Source organism: Marmota marmota, unplaced genomic scaffold (assembly GCF_001458135.2).
Source record: "Marmota marmota marmota unplaced genomic scaffold, marMar, whole genome shotgun sequence".
NCBI classification, from domain to species: Eukaryota; Metazoa; Chordata; class Mammalia; order Rodentia; family Sciuridae; genus Marmota; species Marmota marmota.
In genome coordinates, this window is record NW_025999968.1 from 10,804,203 (window position 1) to 10,827,050 (window position 22,848).

General features: G+C 34.5%; 1 protein-coding gene across 1 annotated transcript in view; it reads left to right on the plus strand.

The window, feature by feature from the left end:
* Window positions 1-22,848, plus strand: part of Myh15 (myosin heavy chain 15) — a 123,065-nt gene that overhangs the window by 34,669 nt on the left and 65,548 nt on the right. Inside the window, 3 exon segments of the mRNA XM_048803852.1 lie at window positions 15,178-15,534; window positions 16,584-16,614; window positions 16,617-16,756. Coding sequence (XP_048659809.1) covers window positions 15,178-15,534; window positions 16,584-16,614; window positions 16,617-16,756 — 528 coding nt within the window.

Below are 22,848 nucleotides of genomic sequence, written 5' to 3' on the forward strand. Positions count from 1 at the left end.
CAGAGAGCTTTTTTTTTTTTTTTTTTTTACTTTTGTTTGTTCTTGGCTGGCCTATTTTCTCCTGGTTGCCTATGGATTTTCTTGTTGCTATTGTTGTACATATTAGTGAGTTAGCATGACAAATAAGATAGTTTGGCTGAGTATAGGTTCAAGAAGACAAAATGATATAATTTTTATAAATCATAAAATTAATACATGAGTGTTGCCAAAAACACAGAGAATAGAGTAAAACTACAAAGAAGAACATAAAAATTATCTATAATCCCAAATAGAGAAATAACAATTGTTAATGCAAATAAGCCTCCCAACACTTTTTATGTTTATAATCATCTATAACACAACTGTGCTTAAAAACTGCATGCATTCAGGATCATAATGCACAAAGCATAGGTTCTGTAACCTACTTTTCTGTTAACATAAATTCTAGCGTTCTTTCCACATTATTTATATGCATCTATGTCATTTTAAAAAGTTAGAGTGTGTCCCTTCAGAATTTAATCAATCTTCTGTTGATAAAATTTGTTAATATTTTGTTTGTAATGACTAAATAATGCTTCAATGAGTATCTTTACACTGTTGCCTGATAATTTCCTTAAGAAAAAGCACCAGAAAAAGATATTTTAAGAGATGTAAATGGGAATATTTGAAACTCTTGGTGAATATTGCACTGTCTCTAGAATTTTGATGAATTCATGCTTCCATCAACAGAGTATGTGATAGAAGAGCTTGTATTTGTTTTATTTGTTTGTTGTTTGATTTGATTATTTTTTAGTACTGGGGATTGAGCCCAGGGGTGCTTAACCACTAAGCCACATCCCTAGCCCTTTTTATTTTTTTTTGAGAGAGTCTTGCTAAGTTGTTAGGGACTCGCTAAGTTCCTGAGGCTGGTCTTGAACTTGTGATCCTTCTGCCTCAGCCTCCTGAGTTGCTGGGATTACAGGTGTGCACCATTGTGCCCAGCATAATAGAGCTTTCTAAATGCCATTGCCTACCTCCTCCTCCTCCAAACCCTCCTCTTCTTTCTCCTTTTTTCTTTTCCTTCTATAGAGTTTGGGTAGGAGAGATGCCAGAAAGGAGCTTCATTCTAATATCATCTCTGCATAAAGTAGTTTAATTAAATCTATTCACGTATTAACTGTCTCACAATCTGCATTTATTATTACTTATTTGAAATTTCACATCTCTAAATTAGGGTAAAGTATGTGAAGTTAACCAAGTTGAAACAGTTGAAATTTATCTTGGTATTTTTTAAGGATTTTAGAGGACAGTGTTGGTCACCTATCTTGGTTACCTTTGTCCTGTACCCATTTTCCAGTTAATGTGAATCCTACCTTATGAAACATCCCAGTTACAGAACTGTCTTTGATCAAGAAGGAAGCTAATCTGCCTCCTTTTCCTCCACTCCAGACTCCGGCCCCTTCTTTGCCTCGAGAAGAGACCATCTGTCCTGCAATTAGTGCATTGTGCTCACAGGTACTGCAGGGATCAGACAGAAGCCAAGCTGACACCATTGCTTTTTTAATTCCCCTGCTTCCCTCACTACCCAAATAAACCTCTCAAACCAGAATCTGAATCTCAGATTCTATTTCCATAGAACCTGGCCTAAAGTGAAGGTTTTCAATAGATAGGAAACTTGAGAAATTATTTTTTATAAGCCATTTTATTGTTCAGTCATAACTCATTGCTATTGAACTCAACACAAGTGGACATGATTCATAATAGAATTATGTCTCTCAGGTAAATACTGACTTGCCAAAGGAAAGAAATAATGTGTTTTGGTAAGCACGGAATAATGTTGTATTCATTGTTTTACTCTTGGTGTGTATGTTGGGTCTAAGATTACACTGACAGATTTGGAGATATTTGTGAAGTGGATTGGTATTCTTAGAGACTTGAAAAGTGATTTTGTATTTATTATGGTCTCCATTTTAGGAAACGTGAAATATATTGGTGACTAATCTGAAGTCAATAGTGCTTAATTTTGTGAGATGCATAAATCCCCAGTGAACAGAATGCCAGGTCAGAGTTAGATATTTTGTAATCTATACTAGGAAACCCATTTCATTTCAGCTTTGATGAATGTATTTTTAAGAATCATTTACTGGCCCATTTTTCATAAGGACAGATTTTTAGATAGAAAAATGAAAGCAAGTTAAAAGTAAGGTCTTTGGAACCTCTTCATGGCTGACTTTGAATTGAGATTCAAGTGGACATGTTGAAAGGTTTTCACAAAGCTAGCTGTATTCAGAAATATCAGTGCTTGGTATTGCTACTTCTATTTCAACTTGAATTTTGTGTTAAAATGTAAGTGTGCTCCTATTCTAATTTCTAGGAGGGAAAATTGTAGTAAAAAAAGGGATTGAGTAATCAATTGGGGGATTAGGGTAGATATTTCAGAATAAAGGATATTACTTAGTCTGAATTATCTAAATTGACAATAAAGATAGTTTGCAAATCCATCTTTAATTGTGAAAAGCTCCCTCTAATCTTTCTTCCCAATAGGAACACCTTCTCTGTCTAATGGTATCCATTTCTTAGTTATGTGCTTCTGACAAGTGAATCGGTGGTAGGGGGATAATGGGCTGGGCCATAGTGGCAAATTCTGAAAGTGTTTTTATTTGCAAAACAATTTTTTTATGCTATTAACACAGATTGTCTTCTTTAAATAGTGGATTTTAAGATTGCTATCCTCTATTTGGAATTCTAGTCCCCCGTGGAGCTATGGTTGGAGCTCCCAGCCTCAAACAAGCATATCTGATGAGCACCTGTGTCTTCAGGGCACTAACCACCCTTGGAATATGTGGCCAGATGTTTCTAATTCTGGTTTCTGAGGTTCTGTAGTAGCTTGCGTTTTTTTATTAACCTACTGTAATTAAGACCCCAGTTTTGACAGTCTGTGTCCTATTTTGGGAAAGTGTGATGCCAAACAATGATGCCGTAGTTTTGCAATGCAAACACTTCATGTTCATTCAGGGCTTTATGTTTTTGCCTCATTGTTTCTTATCAGCTGGGTTTCTGAATGCATCTAAGGACACTGCTTCCATCTAGCAAGGAAACTAATTAGAGGCCTCTATTTGGAGCAATTCTGTTACCTATTAGAGTTGTCTTCCATCCAGGCAGCTTTGATTTCAATAGGTTTTCAAGAAAAGCTTCATGATCTAATCAAAACAATTCATATGTACTTAAAGGGGAACAGATGTTGTTTGATCTCGAGGTATCTGAGAACTCTACATTCTCCTTGTTATAGATCATCTGTTTCTGTCCCTGACAGGGATTGGGGTACAGGTAGATAGTTTATTTCTGTGATCCTAGACATAGGCAGAGTCACAGCATATTTTGTTAGGATTACCCCTTGGATTCTCCCAGGAGAACTGGTGAAAAGTTTTTCAAAGGCTTCTATCAGAGATTTCAGCTGATTGTTGTAACAGAGCTGCTTTTGATGGACAAAGAGGTCGATAGGAGGATGCTTAGACTGTAGAATAAAATTTAGTCAACGTAATAAGAGAACAATGAAGATCAGGATGTGGCCAAGTCCTTTCTCAGTAAATTATAAACAGAATTTTGAGTTTGTGCCTATTCCCCCATTTTGTCGTCCCTCCTACCTGGAGATGGCAGTGCACTTTTGTGGTCTTGTCATTTCTAGCTGTTTTGTGATTAACAAATGGATAAGATACCAGCCATTTGGATTCTAGCAAAATAATGTCCTTTTTTCTTCATCATCAAGGAGTATTTGCTTAAAATCTGATCTGTGAACTCAGAGGCTTGTTCCATATTAATGGAATTTCAGATAAAACATTTAGAGACTCTTCCATAAGAGATGGGCACTGTGAGCACCATCAGGCTGGGAGTCAGTAAATGCCTATGACCTTTGCACACCAAATTCAGATTTTTTATTCCAAGATGCAGGAATTAGGACAAAATCTGGGATAGTCATTATTAGGCACTGACCCAGTGTGACCCTGTTCTAAAGGTGCAATGGACCATTTTTTGCGTTCTTCAGCAGCTGTGCCATAATGATATCATGGAAGGGAGTAAGATGTACCATAAGGTTTTCCAAACTGACTGCTATATGGTGATTTTAAACAAAGGGAAACATTTTTTTCTAGGATCCCAGAAATGTGAGGCTGTCCATTCTGTTTTCCTCTCTGTTTAGGCACACAGTGTGTGTTTGGTGGATGTCCTCCAGACTACAAATCGGTGAGTTTTGGTGTCGGTGAGATATATGACAGAGTTCCATTTTTATTTCTCTTTAAATTCAACATCTATGAAGCTGTAATATCCTTAAATCTCTATTAACAGATAATAGGCCCACATTGAGAAGAATTATGTATAGAAGAAAAACCAGGAACTTAAAATGAATCTCTGAAATGTTGTGCATAATCAATAGTAGCTGGTATCTGAGCAGGAGGATGCTCTCCTAGCAAGCCTGTGAATGGAAGGAAGCCAGCAGGTTGCATGGTAGGAGGTGAATCTTTGCCTTCCATTTCCCAAATTCTAAAAGTGGAAGTAATGATTATAATCATGAAGCCAATTTTCGCAAAGTGTAGTAGAGAGAAGTGTACCAGTCTCAGAATCAAGCATATATCGCATTCTCCCCCATCTCACCAATAGAGTAAAAGAATCTTGGAAAAGATACTTAATATCTCTGCATTCAGTTCTGTATCTACCTACCTGATAGAGATACTTATTCTTGCTTCCATTTTTATTTCTCCTTCCAATACGTCTCCATAATTGAGCAGACAAACAAATGAGATTCATCACTAAAGCACTGTAAAAAGTGTTGAATGTTTTCTTTCATGTGCAGAAGTTAGAGCAAACAGGGGGAAAGGGAGCTATTGATATAAAAAAAAAGATAGAGGGAAGGTGCAGAAGAAGGAGGATGAAGAGGATGGATAGGAAAGAGAAGGAAATGGCCTAATGAACTTGACAAAATTGCACTATGTGCATGTGTATCTATAAAGTGCCAGCTGAAAATACATAAGTTGAAGGTACACCAGTAGAGAAGAGGAAGATAAATAGCAGGAGGCAGAAGGGGAAGGAAAGGAGGGGAACAGGGAACTGATACATGGTAAATGAAATTCCATGTGTGTTTGATTATGTCAAAATGAACCCAACTATTATGTACAAATAATACATCTGATGGTGCTCACAGTGCCTTTTAGTTAAAACAAAAAGGAAAAAAAAAATACAAAACTATTACACCAACGGAAGAGACTACTTCTTTTTTCTTCATTATTGTTACCAAAAATTTTGTGAAAATTGCAATATTAGTAGTAGAAATAGATACCTGTATTTCCTTTCTCCCCACTTGTCCAGATTAATCTTCTCTTGAATCACATAATCCCTCCGACCCCATTTTAAATTAAGTAGTGCATTCTGAAACCCAATGACCTTTCCAAAGAGCAAGTCTGAGAGCAGCAGGAAAGCAACTGAAGACCTTTTTGGCTCCTTGGAGATAGGCACACCCAGTACCAACTTGGAGTCACTAAGGTAACCAGGAAATTGCAAAGAAAGCATTTGGAGAAGAGTAGGAGGAAAGAGTGTGTCTCCTAAAATATCCATGAACACTAAATTATAATATGAGGTATTCTTTAGCTCTTATGACCAAAAATAACACAAATAGAGCTCAGTTCAAAGTGGAGGTTTCAGTGCTGTTGAAATTCAATGCTACTTAAATCTCACTCTTGACTACATTTACATTTTTATAATTAATCATAGAAGCAAATTTGGCTGAGATATAAAATACTGAATCAATCTTAACAGTGCTAGAAAGCTGTACACAAATCAAAGCTTCCTGGAGATAACTGCTTGTCTGTGTGAACTGATTTGTCTACTGTGTGCTCTTTTAAGGAATACATTTTTTAAGCTATCTGAATGATTTTTACAATAATTTAACAACTTTAATACCAACCAAACATTCAGTAAATGAATAAATAACCCAAACTGTCTGACTTAAATGTGATTCTCTAAATTCTACTACATCTAAGAGACCTAGGTATTTTGGGAATCCACTGATTGGTCTTATCTGGTAGTCAACATGAGGTTGCTCCTAATGGCATCCATATAAGGACCAAATTATTTGGAGGAGATTAGGAGGATCCAGTGTAGAACCCAGAGAAAAAGAACTCTGTAGGATATGTTTATGAAATGTTACTTGACTCTTAGGTTTTGAGTACTTGGAAATCAGTCTGTTATTTTCACTGATTTTTGTTAACAGTACCTCACTTCCTGGTGTGTCCAGTTATTTTTGCTATATAGCACTCATCTGGGTCAAAATTCACATGAGGCAATTGAGGCTCCTAAGGCACATATTTAAAGGGGCACTGACTCTTAAAATTGTGTATATTTTAAGGGGGCACTCACAGGTTTGTGTAAGGTACCTTTAAGGAGGTACTCTAAGTGAGTGCTTCCCAAAAATTTGTGCTTCCGGCAACTTGCTTTACCTGGGTTGTTATTAATTACTCTTGAAAAAATATCATATTGAATCATTGACACATGGGACAAATGTGCCTTCTTCCAGAAGAGGGGTCATATCATGGCCTATTTTTAAAATATGTTCCACTAGCTAAAAGTGTGTTTACATTTTTAAAGAAGTTATTTGAAAACAAATAAGAATATCCTACAGAGATTGTATGGAAAAAGCTTATGGACGCCTTCTGGCACTTTAAAGCACTTTATGCCTGCACCCATCTGGGACCTTAAACCAGGTGCTCTATTATTAATAAGAGGAAGGATGATATTAATTATTAAGCAAATAACATAACCACAGATTAAGTAAATATTCTTCGCAAAGACTTAGAAACCAAAACTTTCTAGGGTGTATATTTTATACATTAAAAACAATCCAAGAAGACACAGGATGGATAAGGTTGTCCTGAAGAATACTTTGATTGTTTATAGTCATTCAACACATATTTGCTGAACATCTCTGATGAATGAAACTAATATCTGATATTTTTTAGGTGTTTTTTTTTTTTTTTAAATCTGGCTCTCTGGCAAGAAACTAATCATGAAAGACTATCTAGTCTTCCATTGTTCCAAGTCAAACATACTAAAAAATATGTGATTCATATTCCAGAAGATTCTAGAAGAAAGGTATTATATTACTTATATCTCTACTCTGAATCCCTACTGCTGCATAATTTGTGCCTTGATCTAATTAGTTCCTCTATCAATGTGACTCTATCTCAGGGTTGTGGTAAAGAGATGCTTCCTCTGATTAGGCTGAGTCTAAAACGTTTTTAAATCATAGCATACCAAAAAGACAGTGTGATGGACTTTATTGCCTTATCTAACCAAGTATGAGTGTAATTCAGATATTACCTCCGTTGCTTCTAGCTTTCCCATTGGGAGGGATTGTTTATGGTCTAGAAGTGTAGACCTCTGCAGGTGGTGTGTCTCACAATTTATAACAGAAGCAGACCTGCACAGGCCTGCATACCTACCCCACCGCCAACTCTGCAGGGAAGGTGGCTTCAGAGTGGGGAGGTGTTATGACCACTTTATTGCTTCCCCTAGGTCAGAAAATATGGCTTTTGGTGACATGTAATCACAAGTTTTTGTCTCAGGCAGGTTCAGTAGAGGCATTTATCACTACCTTTGGACATTTCCATGTAGGTTTTCTCTATTCTCTAATAGAATTATGGAAAGCAAGCTAAAAAAAATCTCCAGAGACTGTCAGCAAGGGATTCTGCAGTGGTTGTAGTCACCTTTTTCTTAACATAATTTATATTTTGGAGAGACGTCTACAGGTTCTTAGTGAAACTTGTTCAATTGACAATTTGTTAATCTCAGTTTGCCTAAAGAAATAAATATTATTGCATGGATGTCAAAGATATTAATGAGGCAACATTTTAAGGGTTTTCTGTGACTTTCAGATAGTGTTCAGTGTGGTATGGGAGTTTGGGGATCCTGTGAACATAGCTTCTAGGACTGGTTGCATAAACTTGGGTATAACTCTTAATTTCTCTGTGGTTCACTTCCTTATTTCTAAGTGAGGCCATTATGACCTGTTCATTATAAGTCATGGAAGCTCTATTTTGTTACCCCCTCTAATTGCTGACAAAAAAATTATTATTATTTAATATCTGATATTTGATCTAATATCTAATATCTGATTTTTTTTTTTTTTGCCTGCTCTGACTTGGAACAATGGAAGACTAGATAGTCTTTCATAATTAATTTCTTGCTAGTGGTCCAGAGAGCCAGCTTTATTTTTTTAAAAAAATCCTATCAGACACAGTTAAAAGAGCCATGTATTTTTCCTTTGTCTAAGTCCTATCCCTCCCTCCCCAGGCCTTGAATTTCTTTTATCTCATTCCATGTTTCATGTATAAGCCATATAAAATATATTCTCTACCTTTATTAGAAATGTAGACACCCTTAAAAATGGCACAATCTAACATGATTTACTCTTCACATAACAATATTCTGTTTAGTTGATCCAGAAGTTTATCTTTTATACTCAGTACTAATATTACAAATATAGAAGTGTTGGTAAATCTATGACAAGATTACTGGTTTTAATTGATGTATAGTATTCCATTGCATGAATATAACACTATTTGTCCAACTAAAGTAAATTTCCAATTTTTTGCTATTTTAAAGAATTCTCCAATAACATTTTTCTTCCAATAACATAATTGCTTCCCCTGGCACATTTGCTAGAGTTTCTTAAGAGTGGCATTACTCAAATGATCCATTCTATGATAACAGTTTATGGACAGCAGCTGAAATTAGGCACACACTTAGAGTGACAATTCTTGTAGCAATGCTTAGTAAGTGTTAGGTTACATGGAATTTCATTTACAAAATGCTTTCCAATTTCTCTACAGCAACAGTGTAGGAGAGTCCCATGGCCTCATAGTCATATCAACTTGTGGTATTTCAAGATTTAAAAACATTGACTAACGCTTGTTGTATTTCTGATATTGGGAAAGTATCAATTAAAGAATGATACTTTCCATTGTTTCTGGTAAAAGTGATTTATTGTATGGAGAGCATTCCTTCCATTTTCTTTTGAACAAATTTTTTTTTATCAGGAAAATGATGAAATCCTGTATCTGCTTCCATTGAAACAGTAAGACAATTTTTCTAAATTAATCTGTAAGTATATTGCATTATATTAAAATACTTTTTAAAATATTGAACACAGTTTGCTTCACAGTGATGGGTTTGATTGCAAAATTTCATGGTAACATTCATGAATAAGATTGACCTGTAATTTTCTTTTCCTCTGCTCTATCATCTGTTCAAGGTTATCCTCAGAAAAGAATTAAAGAACCAGGTATGGTGGCATATGTCGATAGTCCCAATGACCTGGGAAGCTGATGCAAAGCAACGGAAAGTTTCAGGCCAGTTCTAACCAATTTAGGTGAGACCCCATCTCAAAATAAAAAACGGGTAGCTCAGTGGTAGACTACCCCTGGGTTCAATCCCTAATACTGAAAAATAAGAACAAAACATTAAGAATTGTTGAATGTTCTCTTTTCATAATATGAGACATTTGATCCTTGAATATTGGTGGAATTTGCTTATAAAACTAGCTGGATCTGGTAATCCTTTTGTTTTTTATTATTTTGTGTTAATTTATTATTATAGATCTTTTGGGACTTTGATCCCTCTTGAGTCATTTTAGATATATTTCTTTTTTAAAAAAAGGAATTTTAAATTTTTGTACCTTTTTCAATTTTATAGATAAGGATTTTAATTAACTAAGTTGTGGTGCTGAGAATTGAATCCAGGGTCTTGTGCTAGAAAATCACTCTATCACTAAGCTATATCCCTAGCTCCTTTTTAAAATTTTTATTTTGAAGGAGGGTCTTGCTCAGTTGCCCAGGCTGTCCTTGAACTTGTGATCCTCCTGCCTCAGCCTTCCAAGAACCTAGGATTACAAGTGTATATCACCATGCCCAATTAGTGTGATTTTTAAATCTTGACTGTGTTTATAATTATGTTGCTGGAACATAACCCCAATTATTCCTTGAGTCTCATTCTACACTTGTATCTTCTCTCCTATTCTTATCATAGGATCATTCATTTACTTGGTCTATTTAATAAAACCCCCTTTTCCAACTTTTACTCTTTGTTTTCTGGTTCATTAATTTCTGATCTCTTCTTTATTCCTTTCTTCCTTCTGCTTGCTTTGGGTGTATTCTTTTTAATTTTTCCAGAGTTGTTGAGGTTTTATTAACATAAAAACTACACATATTTATGTTAGATAATCTGGTGCTTTGACAATGTATACACAGTGGTTACCACAATTAAGCTAATTAACATTTTCATAGTTATATTTTGTATGTGTTTATGGTGAGTATGAGATTTACTGTATGAGCAAGTTTCTAGAATATAGTACAAGGTTGGCAACTATTGTCACCATACTGTGTATTTGATCTCCAGAATTTATGCATCCTGCTTAACTGGAACTGAATTCCCTTTGATCAACATCTCCCCAATTTCCCCCACTCCATGTCTCATAGCAATTACCATTTTACCTATGATTCTGTTAGTTTGACTCTTTGATATCTCATAACTAAGTGAAATCTTACAGTGTTTTTTCTTTCTGTCCCTAGATTATTTTCATGTAGTGTAATGTCCTCTGGATTCACCTTTTTGCAAATGAATGAATTTCCTTATTTTTTAAGGCAGAATAATATTCTATTGCATACATACTGCAGTTTCTAAATTCATTCATCTACTGGTGTTCAATTAGGTTGATTCCATTTCTTGGCTGAAAAACTTCAGTGGACATGGGAAAAGTATCTCTTTGAAATCATTATTTCATTTCCTTTGGCAAAATACATAGACATGGGATAAACTGGATCATGCAGTTGTTCTATTTTTAATTTTTTGAGAACCTCCATACTGTTTTTCATAATGGTAATACTAGTTATCTTCCTACCAATGATGTTTAAGGGTTATCTTTTCCACACATATTATTCAACACCTAGCTTTTGTCTTTTTGGTAATAGCCATCCTAATAGGTGTGAGTTGATATTTCATTGTGGTTTTAATTTGCCTTTCCCTGATGATTAATGATGTAGAATATTTTTTATGCACCTGTTGGTCATTTGTGTGTCATCTCTGAGAAATATCTATCCGAGTTTTTGCTCATTTTTAATGAGGTTATTTATTTTCATACTATTGAGTTGTTTGAGTTCTTTATATATTTTGGATATTAATCTCTTATCAGATACATAGTCTGTAAATATAGTCTCCCATTTCATAGGTTGTCTCTTTGTTGATTGTTTCCTTTGCTGTTCTTGAGCTTTTTAGTTCAATGCAATCCTATTTGTCTACTTGTGTTGCTTGTGTTTGGGGATCATTGCCAGACCAATGTCAAGGAGTTTGTCTATAAGTTTTCTTCTAATAGTTTTATAGTTTGAAGTCTTTAAATCATTTTTAAAATAATATTTGCCCATGGTATGAAAAAAGGGTCTACTTATATCTCATCATGGGGATAGCTAACTACCACACCACTTACTAAAGATAGTTTCCTTTCCATATTGTGTGTCTTGTCATTTTTGTTGAATATCAGTTGACCATAAATGTTTAGATTTATTTCTGGGCTCTCTATTACTTTTGTCCAAATGTCTATTTTAGTGGCCGTACCATGTTTTAATTACTAGAGCTTTGTAGTATGTTTTGAATTCAGGTAATATGATTCCTCCAGCTTTGTGTGTTTTGCTCAAGAATTATTTGGCTATTCAGGACCTTTGGTTGTCCAATATGAATTTTAGGGCCACCTTTTTCTGTTTCTGAAAAATAAATTCTATTTCCTTTGTTGGTATATTTTTGATGACTGATGTAATATCCCTACACTATTATTGGTGTGTTTAGATTTTCTATTTCTTTTTCATTCCATTCTGATAGACTATATGGTTCTAGGAATTTATCCATTTCTTCTAGGATATCTAGATTAGGGCTCATAAGTGTTTATAGTAGTCTCTTACCCTCCTTTGGTTTTTGGAGAAACTGGTTGTGATTTTCCTCTTTCATTTATGCTTTTACTTACTTGAGTCTTCTGTTTCTTCATCTAGCTAAATATTTGTTGATTTTATAGTTGTCATTTGTGTAGAATATTTTTTTCCAGTCCTTTACTTTTGGTCTGTGTGTCCTTAGAGGTGAAGTGAGTTTCTTGTAAATGGTTCTGTCATTTTTAAAAATTAATTCATTCTGTGTCCTAATTGGAGATTTAATCCTTTTATATTTAAAGTAACTATTGGTAGGTGAGGACTTACTGTTGCAGGTTTATTTGTTGTTTTCTGACTTTTTGTTACTCCTTTGTTTCTTTTTTCCTCTCTTGCAGTTTCTTTCTTTCATACATCTGCTACAAGTTTTCTCTTTATACTTACCATGATTATGACAGTTTAGCAACTCTTACTGTTTATAAAAACTCATCACTTCAATGTCTGCTCATTGAAGACCGTAATCTTTCAAGAGGCCAGAGAGTTCTGGGTCCAATTTAAATTTGTATGTAGACGATGATCTAATTGCAAATCAGCAGCCAAGATTTTTGCTGTTTCTGAGAAAGGCTTGACAGAAATCTTCAGGACTATTGCAATGTGCTTCCAGTTATTCCTAATTCTTGTCTTCCTAAATCTGAATTACCATTAAAAATGAGTCCTCTTAAACCATCAGTTGTCAATTTTTTATCATTGCATCAAATTCACCATGAAGTTTGAAAAAATAAAAAGATGCTTAATCCTAGTCTAAGATATTTTAATTAAGCAGCTCCTTTGTGGTTTCAAGGATCTGTATGGGCAATTCTGTTATCTGGTCAGGGTTAAGATCCATTGTCTTAAAAAAAAAAAAAAGTACTGCTTTCCATGGGACACCTTCAGGTCCTGCCATATACATATTTTAGATTCCAACTCTTGGTCTTAGCATTGAGCCCCTCTCTCCACTTGATGCCTGTGCGGTATTACTCCCCTTCACATTTCTTCTCCCTAGCCACCTAGAATATTGTGATCTCTAAACTCCAAAACAGTAAGGATAAAATTTTATTCACCTTTATTACATTTTCTGCCCACTCGGCACACTGATAAGTTTTTTAAAAAATTCTCAAATACCATCATTTGAACACTTTTTCCTGTGTTTTAAACTTACTGGAAACAGAAAAAACTAAAACCAGAAAATGTATTTTTAGAGTGATCCAAGTTATCCTTTTATTTGGAGATATGCTATTTTACTGTATTCCAGCACTCCACATTTCACATAAAACTGTACACTGAAACCAATATTTTTGATAAATATTTAGCAAAACAGCAATTCTAGAACAGCAATTCTAGAACTCCAGCATCACTTGAGATGCTTATTAAAAATACAAATTAGGGTATTAGTATAACATTCGCATTTTATTGCGATTTCTATTTTTATACAAAATAAATATTCACCTTTGTTAAAAATAAAGTCCTGAATTCCATTGAAAACCTACTTAAAATTCATAATATAATAATCACAATTTATAATACATTTTGGCTTATTGGAGAGGTAGCTTTGGATGAAACCCAGACTCCTGGGTCCCTTCATTCCTCCTATTGATGGAGAATAGCCTGTGCTATCCAAGGTGATGTGAAAGGAAGAAATGGATCCAATGTGTATAGAGGCTTGGTGTACAAAGGCTTGAAATACTTGTTAAAGATCATTTTGGGGGTCACAGAAATACATGGAAGCAAGTTTCTAGAGCAAATGTACAAAGACTAGGGTGAGTTTAAATTGTAACTGAGTAAAAAGTTAACAAAACTATGAAATATTTTAAAATTTAGTTTGAGGGGCATGTCTAACCCTCAGATCAACAAGTCAGAGATCCTTTTAAAATTCTTTATTTACTCAAAATGTCAGCAGAACTGGGTGAATCCATTCCAATTAACATTAAAATTATGTGAGAATAACTTCCATTAGGGAAAAGATGGGACACACCATTGCTCAGCTGACCCCCCAAACTCCATCATTGTTTAACAAAGGGATCAATGGTGTTTATTAGACTGTCCTCTCTTTTTTTGGTGATGGTGACAGTTTCTGTAATGTATTGACTGAAATGCAGTGAAGTGCCATTTGCATGTCAATCCCCAGTGAACTGAAATCAAATGTCCCTGTTATTTCCCAAACATTAGAAGCCTCTTTGATTTGCATGGACTCTTCTTTGTAACTTGATATTTCTTTTTCATTTGGTCCCTCTCTTATGGGTCTTCAGTGAAGTTGGAGATTTACCATTTTATTCCTCTCTCCGTCTGTGCCCTGTGATCCTGTTTCTTGGACAGGTAGACATTCTCTATCCAAGAGTTGTGCAGAGGCAGATAGTCCAGATTTTTACATTTTTCAGCTCTTGATCTAATTGGTTGAAACACCTTATGCAAGCAAAGGGAGAGTTAAGAAATTGTCCCACTGGCATGTTGTGGAGGATGGATGAGAGAGAGGTGGAAGATGAAGAGGCTTGTGAAGTCACTTTGCAATGAGAACTTATTCATAACACACCTGTAAGAACTTGTAAGCAAGAGGTTTTATTTAGCCTCTAAAGAAGACAAATTAGAGGAGATCAAAGTTATGAAAGATACTCTATAGCAAAAAGACACTACGGTTTTTGGGGTTTTTTTTTTTTTTTGATCCATAACATAGAAACAATAGGTCACCCTGAGATTTGGAGGAAGTGCTTGTGAAACAAACTATTTTACGCTCTAAGTGTAGAACTCATAGAATTAATGCTCACAGAATCTGTGAGGCAAAAATGTAGTTAGAAACAATAGTAATATCCAGTTAGTGACTTGTAAATAACTATGAATTCTAAATTCAGCCTGTGTATAAAACATACTCAGCTCTGCTCAGTTTGTTAGAAATCCATATACATTAAACAAGTGCATCTGGGCCCTTATAATAATATTATAAATAGTTTATTGGCTGAGGAAACACAGCTTTATTAAAAGAGCAGGTATCAACTTCAAGCTAAGTGCCCACATTGTTGCTTCCAGAAGGTGTGATTTAAGCTGCACATCACTGATCATTGCAGGCATGCAAACTCCTTAGGCCAGGGGATTCTATTAAGTGCTTTAGAAGAGGTCATCTAATCTACTGAATAGGCCTGAAAGATGGAAAGCTCCTCCAAACACAAGCAGCTGCTCCACTTCTCAACAACAGGATCAGGGACCTGGGAATATTATTTCAGCTGCCTAGGAAAGGTAGGTGAGGGTGCTGGGCAGAGGGCAGGCAATTATCTCTTTGCTATGTGTTAAGCAGCATTTTCGCCTAACTGATAAATTACTTCCAGCTGTTGGCAACAATTTTCTCCTCATGGCAGAAGGAGACACCCTGGCAAATGTTGAAGAGCAGTGCGAGTCGCTGATTAAATCCCAGATCGAGCTGGAGGCCAGAGTCGAGGAGCTGTCTGAGTGGGTGGAGGAGGAAGAGGAGATAAATTCTGCACTGACTGCCAGGGGGCGGAAACTCGAAGATGAATGTTCTGAGTTGAAGAAAGAAATCGATGTCCTGGAAACAATATTAGCGAAGTCAGAGAAAGAGAAGCATGCTTCAGAGAATCAGGTGCGTTTTCTGTGGTATTAGGAAGGCCGAAATGCCTGGATTCTACTCCCAGACCAGGCTTCAGTACCCAAAGTGTGCTGTTTACTTAACACAGTGGCCTGCAACTTCATAGCACTGAGTCTGAACTGGCATAAAATAAAGGGTCTGATAAACTGTGATTTCCCACTTTGAATTTCCAGTTTGAATTTAGGAAACCCCACTTAATCCACCAAATGAAACATTATCATTTGCTTTATTCTTATGTCATCTGAAATCTAATGGAAAGAACCAAATGGTTTCATGGGGTCCCTAAATCTATTTTTTTGGAAGGAGAAAGAGCATGATGACATTTGCAAAAAGGTAATTTGGGATGTGTTTGAAAACCAATTTCTGCCAATGATATGGATTTTCACCTTGTAGCCATCACTTTAATTCCAGTTCAGGGAGAATTCTGGTATTTTCTTTATTTGTGAGTTTTGATTTCTGTATCTATTTGTGGATTGAGATTAGTGAGGAGTCTTTATAAAAATTTTGACAAACAGCTAATCTTCAAAATGACTCTGTAATTTTGGCAAATAATTAAATATCAGTTCTTGTGTTTATCAATTCCCTTCCATATAAAAAGCACCAGGGCCTGATAAAGCTAGCTTCCACTTTTGCATGTGTAATTTGCTGGAACCCTTCTTTATCTGTCCCTCCCTTGGGACTCTGGGGCAATTAGTACATGTCCCCTGAATCCTCAAAGGAAAGCACAATTATCTTTACTGGAGTTGTTATCATCCAGTAATACAAGGCTCTGACAATGATCTGTCCATCAAGCCATATTGGTAACTGACCAGAATACATTTTTCCATGCCAGATTACATACACATATATGTATACGTATATGTTTATTTTTTCTTTGTGGAAGAAAACAGTTTTAAAGACTGTATCAGGAATTTGGTTAAATGTAGCTCTCGATGACATTGGATACCTCATGAGGGTTTTGGACCACAAAAGGGAAGACCCTTGGTGTCATGCTCATGCTTCCAGTGGTGGCTCTAATGAAGATCTCTGTCTTCTTCCCACAGGTCAAGAGCTTGCCTGAGGAGGTAGAATCTCTGAGAAGGAAATCAGCAAACTTAACTGAGCAACCAAGTCCATGCGGAAAGCTCCTTAGCAGACCCAGGAGTGTGTGCACACAGAGGAGAAACAGAGCAACTTGAGCAAATCAATCCTGAACCTGGGGCAGCACGTTGATGAGGTAAGTAGCAATGGATGGAACTAGTTAGCAATCTGTATGTTCACACTTACCTCCAATTAAAAAAAATCATGGAGACATAATATTTGTACATCTTTATGAAGTACATTGTGGTAATTCAGTTCGTGTGTACAATGTATAATATTCAAATCAGGGTAATGATATTTGCATCTCTTCAAACATGAGTCATTTTTATGTTTGGAATTTTGTGCTCTTATAGTAATTTAAAAATATATCATAGATTTTTTTAACCAAAAATTGTCCTACTGTTCTATAGAAAAGTCAGAAGTAATTCCTCCATTCTGTTTTTTTACCCCTTATTGAACTTATTTCTGTATCCTCTCTCCACTGCACTTTCCACAAATCAGTAATAACAAGGCATATTTGTTTTTCTGTGTTTGGCTTATTTTACTTAATCTAATGACCCCAATTCCAAATACATTGCTGCAGATGACAAGATTTCATTCTTTCTATCTTTCTATGGGTGAATAATATTCCTTTGCGCGCATATATATATATATATATATATATATATCACGTTTTCTTTATCAGCTTGTTCACTAAAGAAGGTTGATTCCATATTTTAGCTATTGTTAATAGTGCTGCAATAACTATGAGAGTGCAAGTGTCTTTCTGGTATAATGATTTCATCTCTTTGTATATATATCCAGTAGTGAAATTGCTTATTCATATGCTATATCTAGTTTTTTGAGGAATCTCCTTTTGCTTTCTATAATAGCTTTGCTAATTTATGCTAAGTGTATAAGAATTCACCTTTCTCCATATCCTAGGCAGCATTTGTTGTTATTTGTCTTTTCACTGATAGTCATTCTAACTGGGGTGAGATGTTAGCTCATTGTTATTTTGATTTCCATTTGCGATTGATCATTTTCTCATATATTTGTTGACCATTTGTATATCTTCTTTTGAGAAGTGTCTACTAAGTTCTTTAGCCAGATTTTTATCTGAATTATTTGTTGTTTGGTGTTCAGCTACTTGAGTTCCTAAAATCTAGATATTCTAGATTTCATTCCTTGTCAGATGAATAGTTTCAAAATACGCTATGCCATTCTTTAGGTTATCTCTTAATTCTGTTCATTATTTCCACTGCTGTGCAGGAGCTTTTTAGTTTGATATGATTCTAATTGTATATTTTTAATTTTGTTGCCTGTGCCTTTGGGTCCTATTCAAAAATTAATTGCCTATACCAGTATCTTAAAATTCTTCCTCCTAACTTTTGTTGTATTAATTTCATAACTTCTGGTTTAACATTTTAGATTTTGATATACTTGGAGTTTTGTGTACAGTGAGAGGATCTACTTTTATTCTTTGCAATATATATATCCAATTTTTCCAGCATCATTTACTGAAGAGACAATATTTACTATGTGTTCCTTGTGCCTTTATAAAAGACTTTTGGCTGTATAAACATGGATCAATATTTGGCTTCTCTATTCTGTTCCACTTGCTTATATTTCTGTTTTTATGCTAATACCATGCTATTTTGGTTACTATAGTTTTGTTGAAAGTCTTGAAGTCGGCATTATGATACTTCCAGTGTTTTGTTTTTTTTTTTTTTTCCTTGCACAGAATTGCTTTGGCTATTCTGGGTCTTTTGTTTAGGATATTTTATTCTATTTCTGTAAAGAAAGTCATTTGCACTTTGAGGAAATGTGAATTTATAGATTACTTGACTCTTTAGATTATTTTTCTAGTACTGTCATTTTTAACAAAATTAGTTCTGATCCGTGAACATGATATAGCCTCCTTTTTTTTTCTCCTCTTTGTTTTCTTCAGTGACTTATAATTTCCATTATAGAGATCTTTTAATTCCTTGGTTAAATTTCTTCTTACTACATTATGTACAACCAGAAGAATGAGAGGTTATACCCCATATATGTATGTTGTGTCAACATGCATCCTACTGTCATGTATAACTAATTAGAACAAATAAAAAATTATTCCTAATATTTTTTCTGTAGATATTGTGTGAATGGCACTGATTTCTCAATTATTTTTTTATGAAAAGCTCATTATTGGTTTATAAAAATACTACTGTTTTTGTATGTTGATTTTTGCATCCTGTACAATTTACAGATTCATTATAATAATAGCATTTTGATGAAGTATTTAGGTTTTACTATGTATAAAACCATGTCATTTACATACAAGGAAATGTAATTCTACCTTCCCACCATGGATGCCATTTATTTCTTTCTCTTGCCTAATTCTTCTTGCTTAGGCTGCCAACTACATTAAATAGGAGTGAGAAAAGGTGACATCATTGTCTTGTTCCCAATCTTATAGGAAGTGCTTTCAGCCCCCACCCCTCCGCCCTCAATTCAATATGATATTGGCTGTGAGTTTTTCATATATAGCCTTCAGTATTTTAAGGTATGTTCCTTCTGTACACATTATGAAAGAATGTTGAAATTTATGAAATACTTCTTCAGCATCTGTTGAAATGATCATATGTGTTTTGTCCTTCATTCTATTAATATGTTGTATCATTTTTATTGATTTGCATTGTTGAATCATCCTTGCATCCCTGGGATAAATCCAAGTTAATCATAGTGTATGATCATTTTGACATACTGTTGAACTCAATTTGCTTGTATTTTATGAGAATTTTTGCATATATGTTGATCAGGGTATGAATCTATAGTTTTTGTTTTGTTGTATCTTTATCTGGTTTTGGTATTGGAGTAATGATGATGGCCTTGATGAGAGTTTATCAGAGTTCTTTATACTTCATTTTTTAAACTCATTTAAAGAAGGATTAGAATTAGTTCTTTAAATGTTTTGTAGAATTCAACAGTAAAGTCATCAGGTTCTAGACTTTTTTTAGATGGGAAATTTTAGATTACTCATTATTGATCTGTTTAGATTTTCTATTTTCTTGATTTGATTTTGCTATGTATATATTTATAAATTTTTCCATTTCTTCTAGGTTTTCCAGTTTGTTAGTGTATAATTATGAGAAGTTTATTATGATGTTTTCAATTTTTGTGGTATCAGTTATACTATCTCCTTTTCATCTCTGACTTTATTTATTTGGGTCTTCTCTTTTTTTCTTGGTTAGTCTAGCTAAAGGTTTGGCAATTTTTTAATCCTTTCAATTTTTTTTTATTTCACTGATCTTTTATTACTTTTATTTAATCTTTTATTATTTTATTTACTTATTCTCTTTCCTTCTAATAATTTGGGATTTGGTTTTGTCTTGATTTTCTTAGCAATTTCTTAGCAGTTTCATGTTGTTTATTTAAGATCATTTTTTAATGTATGCCTGTATTTATTACTATAAACTTTCTTGTCAATGCTGATTTTATTGTATCCTACATATTTTGATATATTGTGTAGTAAATTACACTTGTTTCTTGGAATTTTTTGATTTCTCTTTTAATTTCTTAAATTATCCACTAGTAATTTAGGAGTATGGTATTTAATACATTTGTGGACTTCCCATTTTTCTTCTTCTTTTTGGTTGTAGTTTCATTCTTTTGTAATCCAAGAAGGTACATGATATGATTTTGATATTTTTGATTTATTGAGACTTGATCTGTAGCCTAACAGATGATCTGTCCTGGAGAATGTTCAATGTGCTTATGAGAGAATATTCACTGTGCTACGATTGGATGAAAACTCTGTAAATTTCTATTAGCTCTATTTGCTCTAAAATATGGCTCAGGGCAGATATTTCTTTGTTGATTTTCATTCTGGACAGTCTGTCTATTGATAAAAGTGGGGTGTTGAAGTATACAACTATTCTTAGGATCTACCTGTCCCTTTACTTTTAGAAATATTTGCTTTTGTATTTAAGTGGTCACTAGTTGAATACATATATATTAACAATGGTTTTATCTTTTTGCTGAATTGATCCTTTTATCAATATATAATGACTTTCTTTGCCTCTCTTTATAGTTTTTGACTTAAATTACGCTTAACTGATATGTTGGTTATTTCTGCTTGCTTTCGATTTCAATTTGTGTAATGTATCTTTTTCCAATCTTTTAGTTTTAGTCCGTGAAGTGAATTTCTTGTAGTTGGTGTTATGGTTTGGGTCTGGAGTTCCCCAGAGTTGCTATCCTTCTGCATCAGTCTCCTGAGTTGGTGGGATTACAGGTGTGTGTCATAAAAGTTTATGTTGAAGACTTGGTCCCCAGTACAACAATATCCAAAGCTGGAGCTTTTGTGAAGTGTTTACATCATTAAGTCTCTAACTTCATTCGTGGATTAATTCACTTAGTGGATTAATAATTTGAATGGACTACTAGGAGAATTGCAAAATGTGGGTGGGTGTTTCCTGGTTGGAGAAATAGATCATTGGGGGGAATGCATGCCCTTGTCCCTGGCTCCTTCCTCATTCTCTCTTTCTCTTTCTACTTCCTTGCTATCATGAGCTAAGCAGTTCTTCACAACACCCTTATGTGATGATGTTCTGCTTCCCAGAACAACAGAGCCAGTCACCATTAACTGAAACCATGAGCCAAAATAAATTTTTCTTCCTCCAAGTTGTTTACATCAGGTATTTTAGTCACAGAGATGAAAAGCTGACAATATAGTTAGTTCTGGGTTTTATAATCTCTTCAGCCAGTGGTTGTGTTTTCATTAGTGAGTTTAATCCATTTACATTTCAGGTTATTATTGATAGTATAAACTTCCTCTTATTTTGTTAATGATATTCTTTTTGTCCTATATATTTATTCCTTTATACCTTTATTATTATGTATTTTTTGATTTGATAGTTTTCTATTAATGTTTTATTATCTCTTTCTCATTCATGTATTTGTTCTTCTAGTGTGTTTTGTGTAGTCATGTGTTTTCATGGTGGTACTTATTATCATTTCATTCCTAGTACAGGATGCCTTAAGTATTTCTTTGCAGGGATGGTCTAGTGGTGATAAATTCCTTCAGCATCTGCTTATCTGGGTAAAACTTTATTTCTTATTCATTTTTGAAAGATGATTTTTATGGATATAGTATTCTTGACTGCAGGGTGTATTTCTTTTAGTATCTCAATATTTCATCTAATTCTCTTCTGGTAAAAGTCTAATGGAATTTCCCTTATATGTCACTTGATGCTTTTCTCTTGTTTTTAGGGTTCTATATTTTTGTACTTTGACACTTTGACGATATTATGCTTTGGTGAAGATCTTGTTTGTTTGAATTGAGCTGGATTCCTTTAAAATTCTTAGATTTAGATGTCCATATCTCCTTTAAGATTTTGGAAATTTTCAACCATTATTTAATAAAGTAGATTTTCCTCACCTTTTAGAATTTTCACAATGAAAATATTCTTTTGCTTAATTGTGCCCCCTAAGTTTCATTCTTTATTATTTGGACTGAGTAGGCCAATTCAAAAATTCTTTCTTCTGCTTATTGTAGACTGTTATGGAAACTCTGTAGGGCGTATTATTTATTTAATTTATTGAAGTTTCTAGTCAAGTGATTTCTTTTTTAGAGAGAGAGAGAAAGAGAGAGAGAGAGAATTTTTTAATATTTACTTTTTAGCTTTCAGTGGATACAACATCTTTATTTTTTATTTTTCTGTGGATCAAATCCAGCGCCCCACGCATGCCAGGCAAGCGCCCTACCTCTTGAGCCACATCCCCAGCCCAACCAAATGATTTCTTATTGTTTCCTTTTTATGATTTCTACTTCTTTGATAAATCTCTCCCTTATATGCTAAATTATTTTCTTCATTCTTTATATTGTTTATCTGTATTCTCTTGAATGTCTTTTAGTTTCTGTCTTAATCAGTTTTTTCATCACTGTGATTAAAAGACCTGACAAGACCAATTAGAGGAGGAAACATTTTATTTGGCTCACAGTTTCAGAGGTTCGGTTTACAGTTGGCTGACTCCATAGCTCTGGACTGGATGAAAAGCAGTTCAGGAAGAAAGCAGTTCAGAACATGGCAATCAGGAAGCAGAGAGTGCACTCTGCTCACCAGGGACAAAATATAAACCCTAAGGCACATACTAAGTGACGCACCTCCTCCAATCACACCCTACCTCTCCACCTGTTTCCACTGCCTACAGTTGCCAATTCAAGTGGATTAATGCTTTGATTAAAGTTCTCCTAACCGAATCATT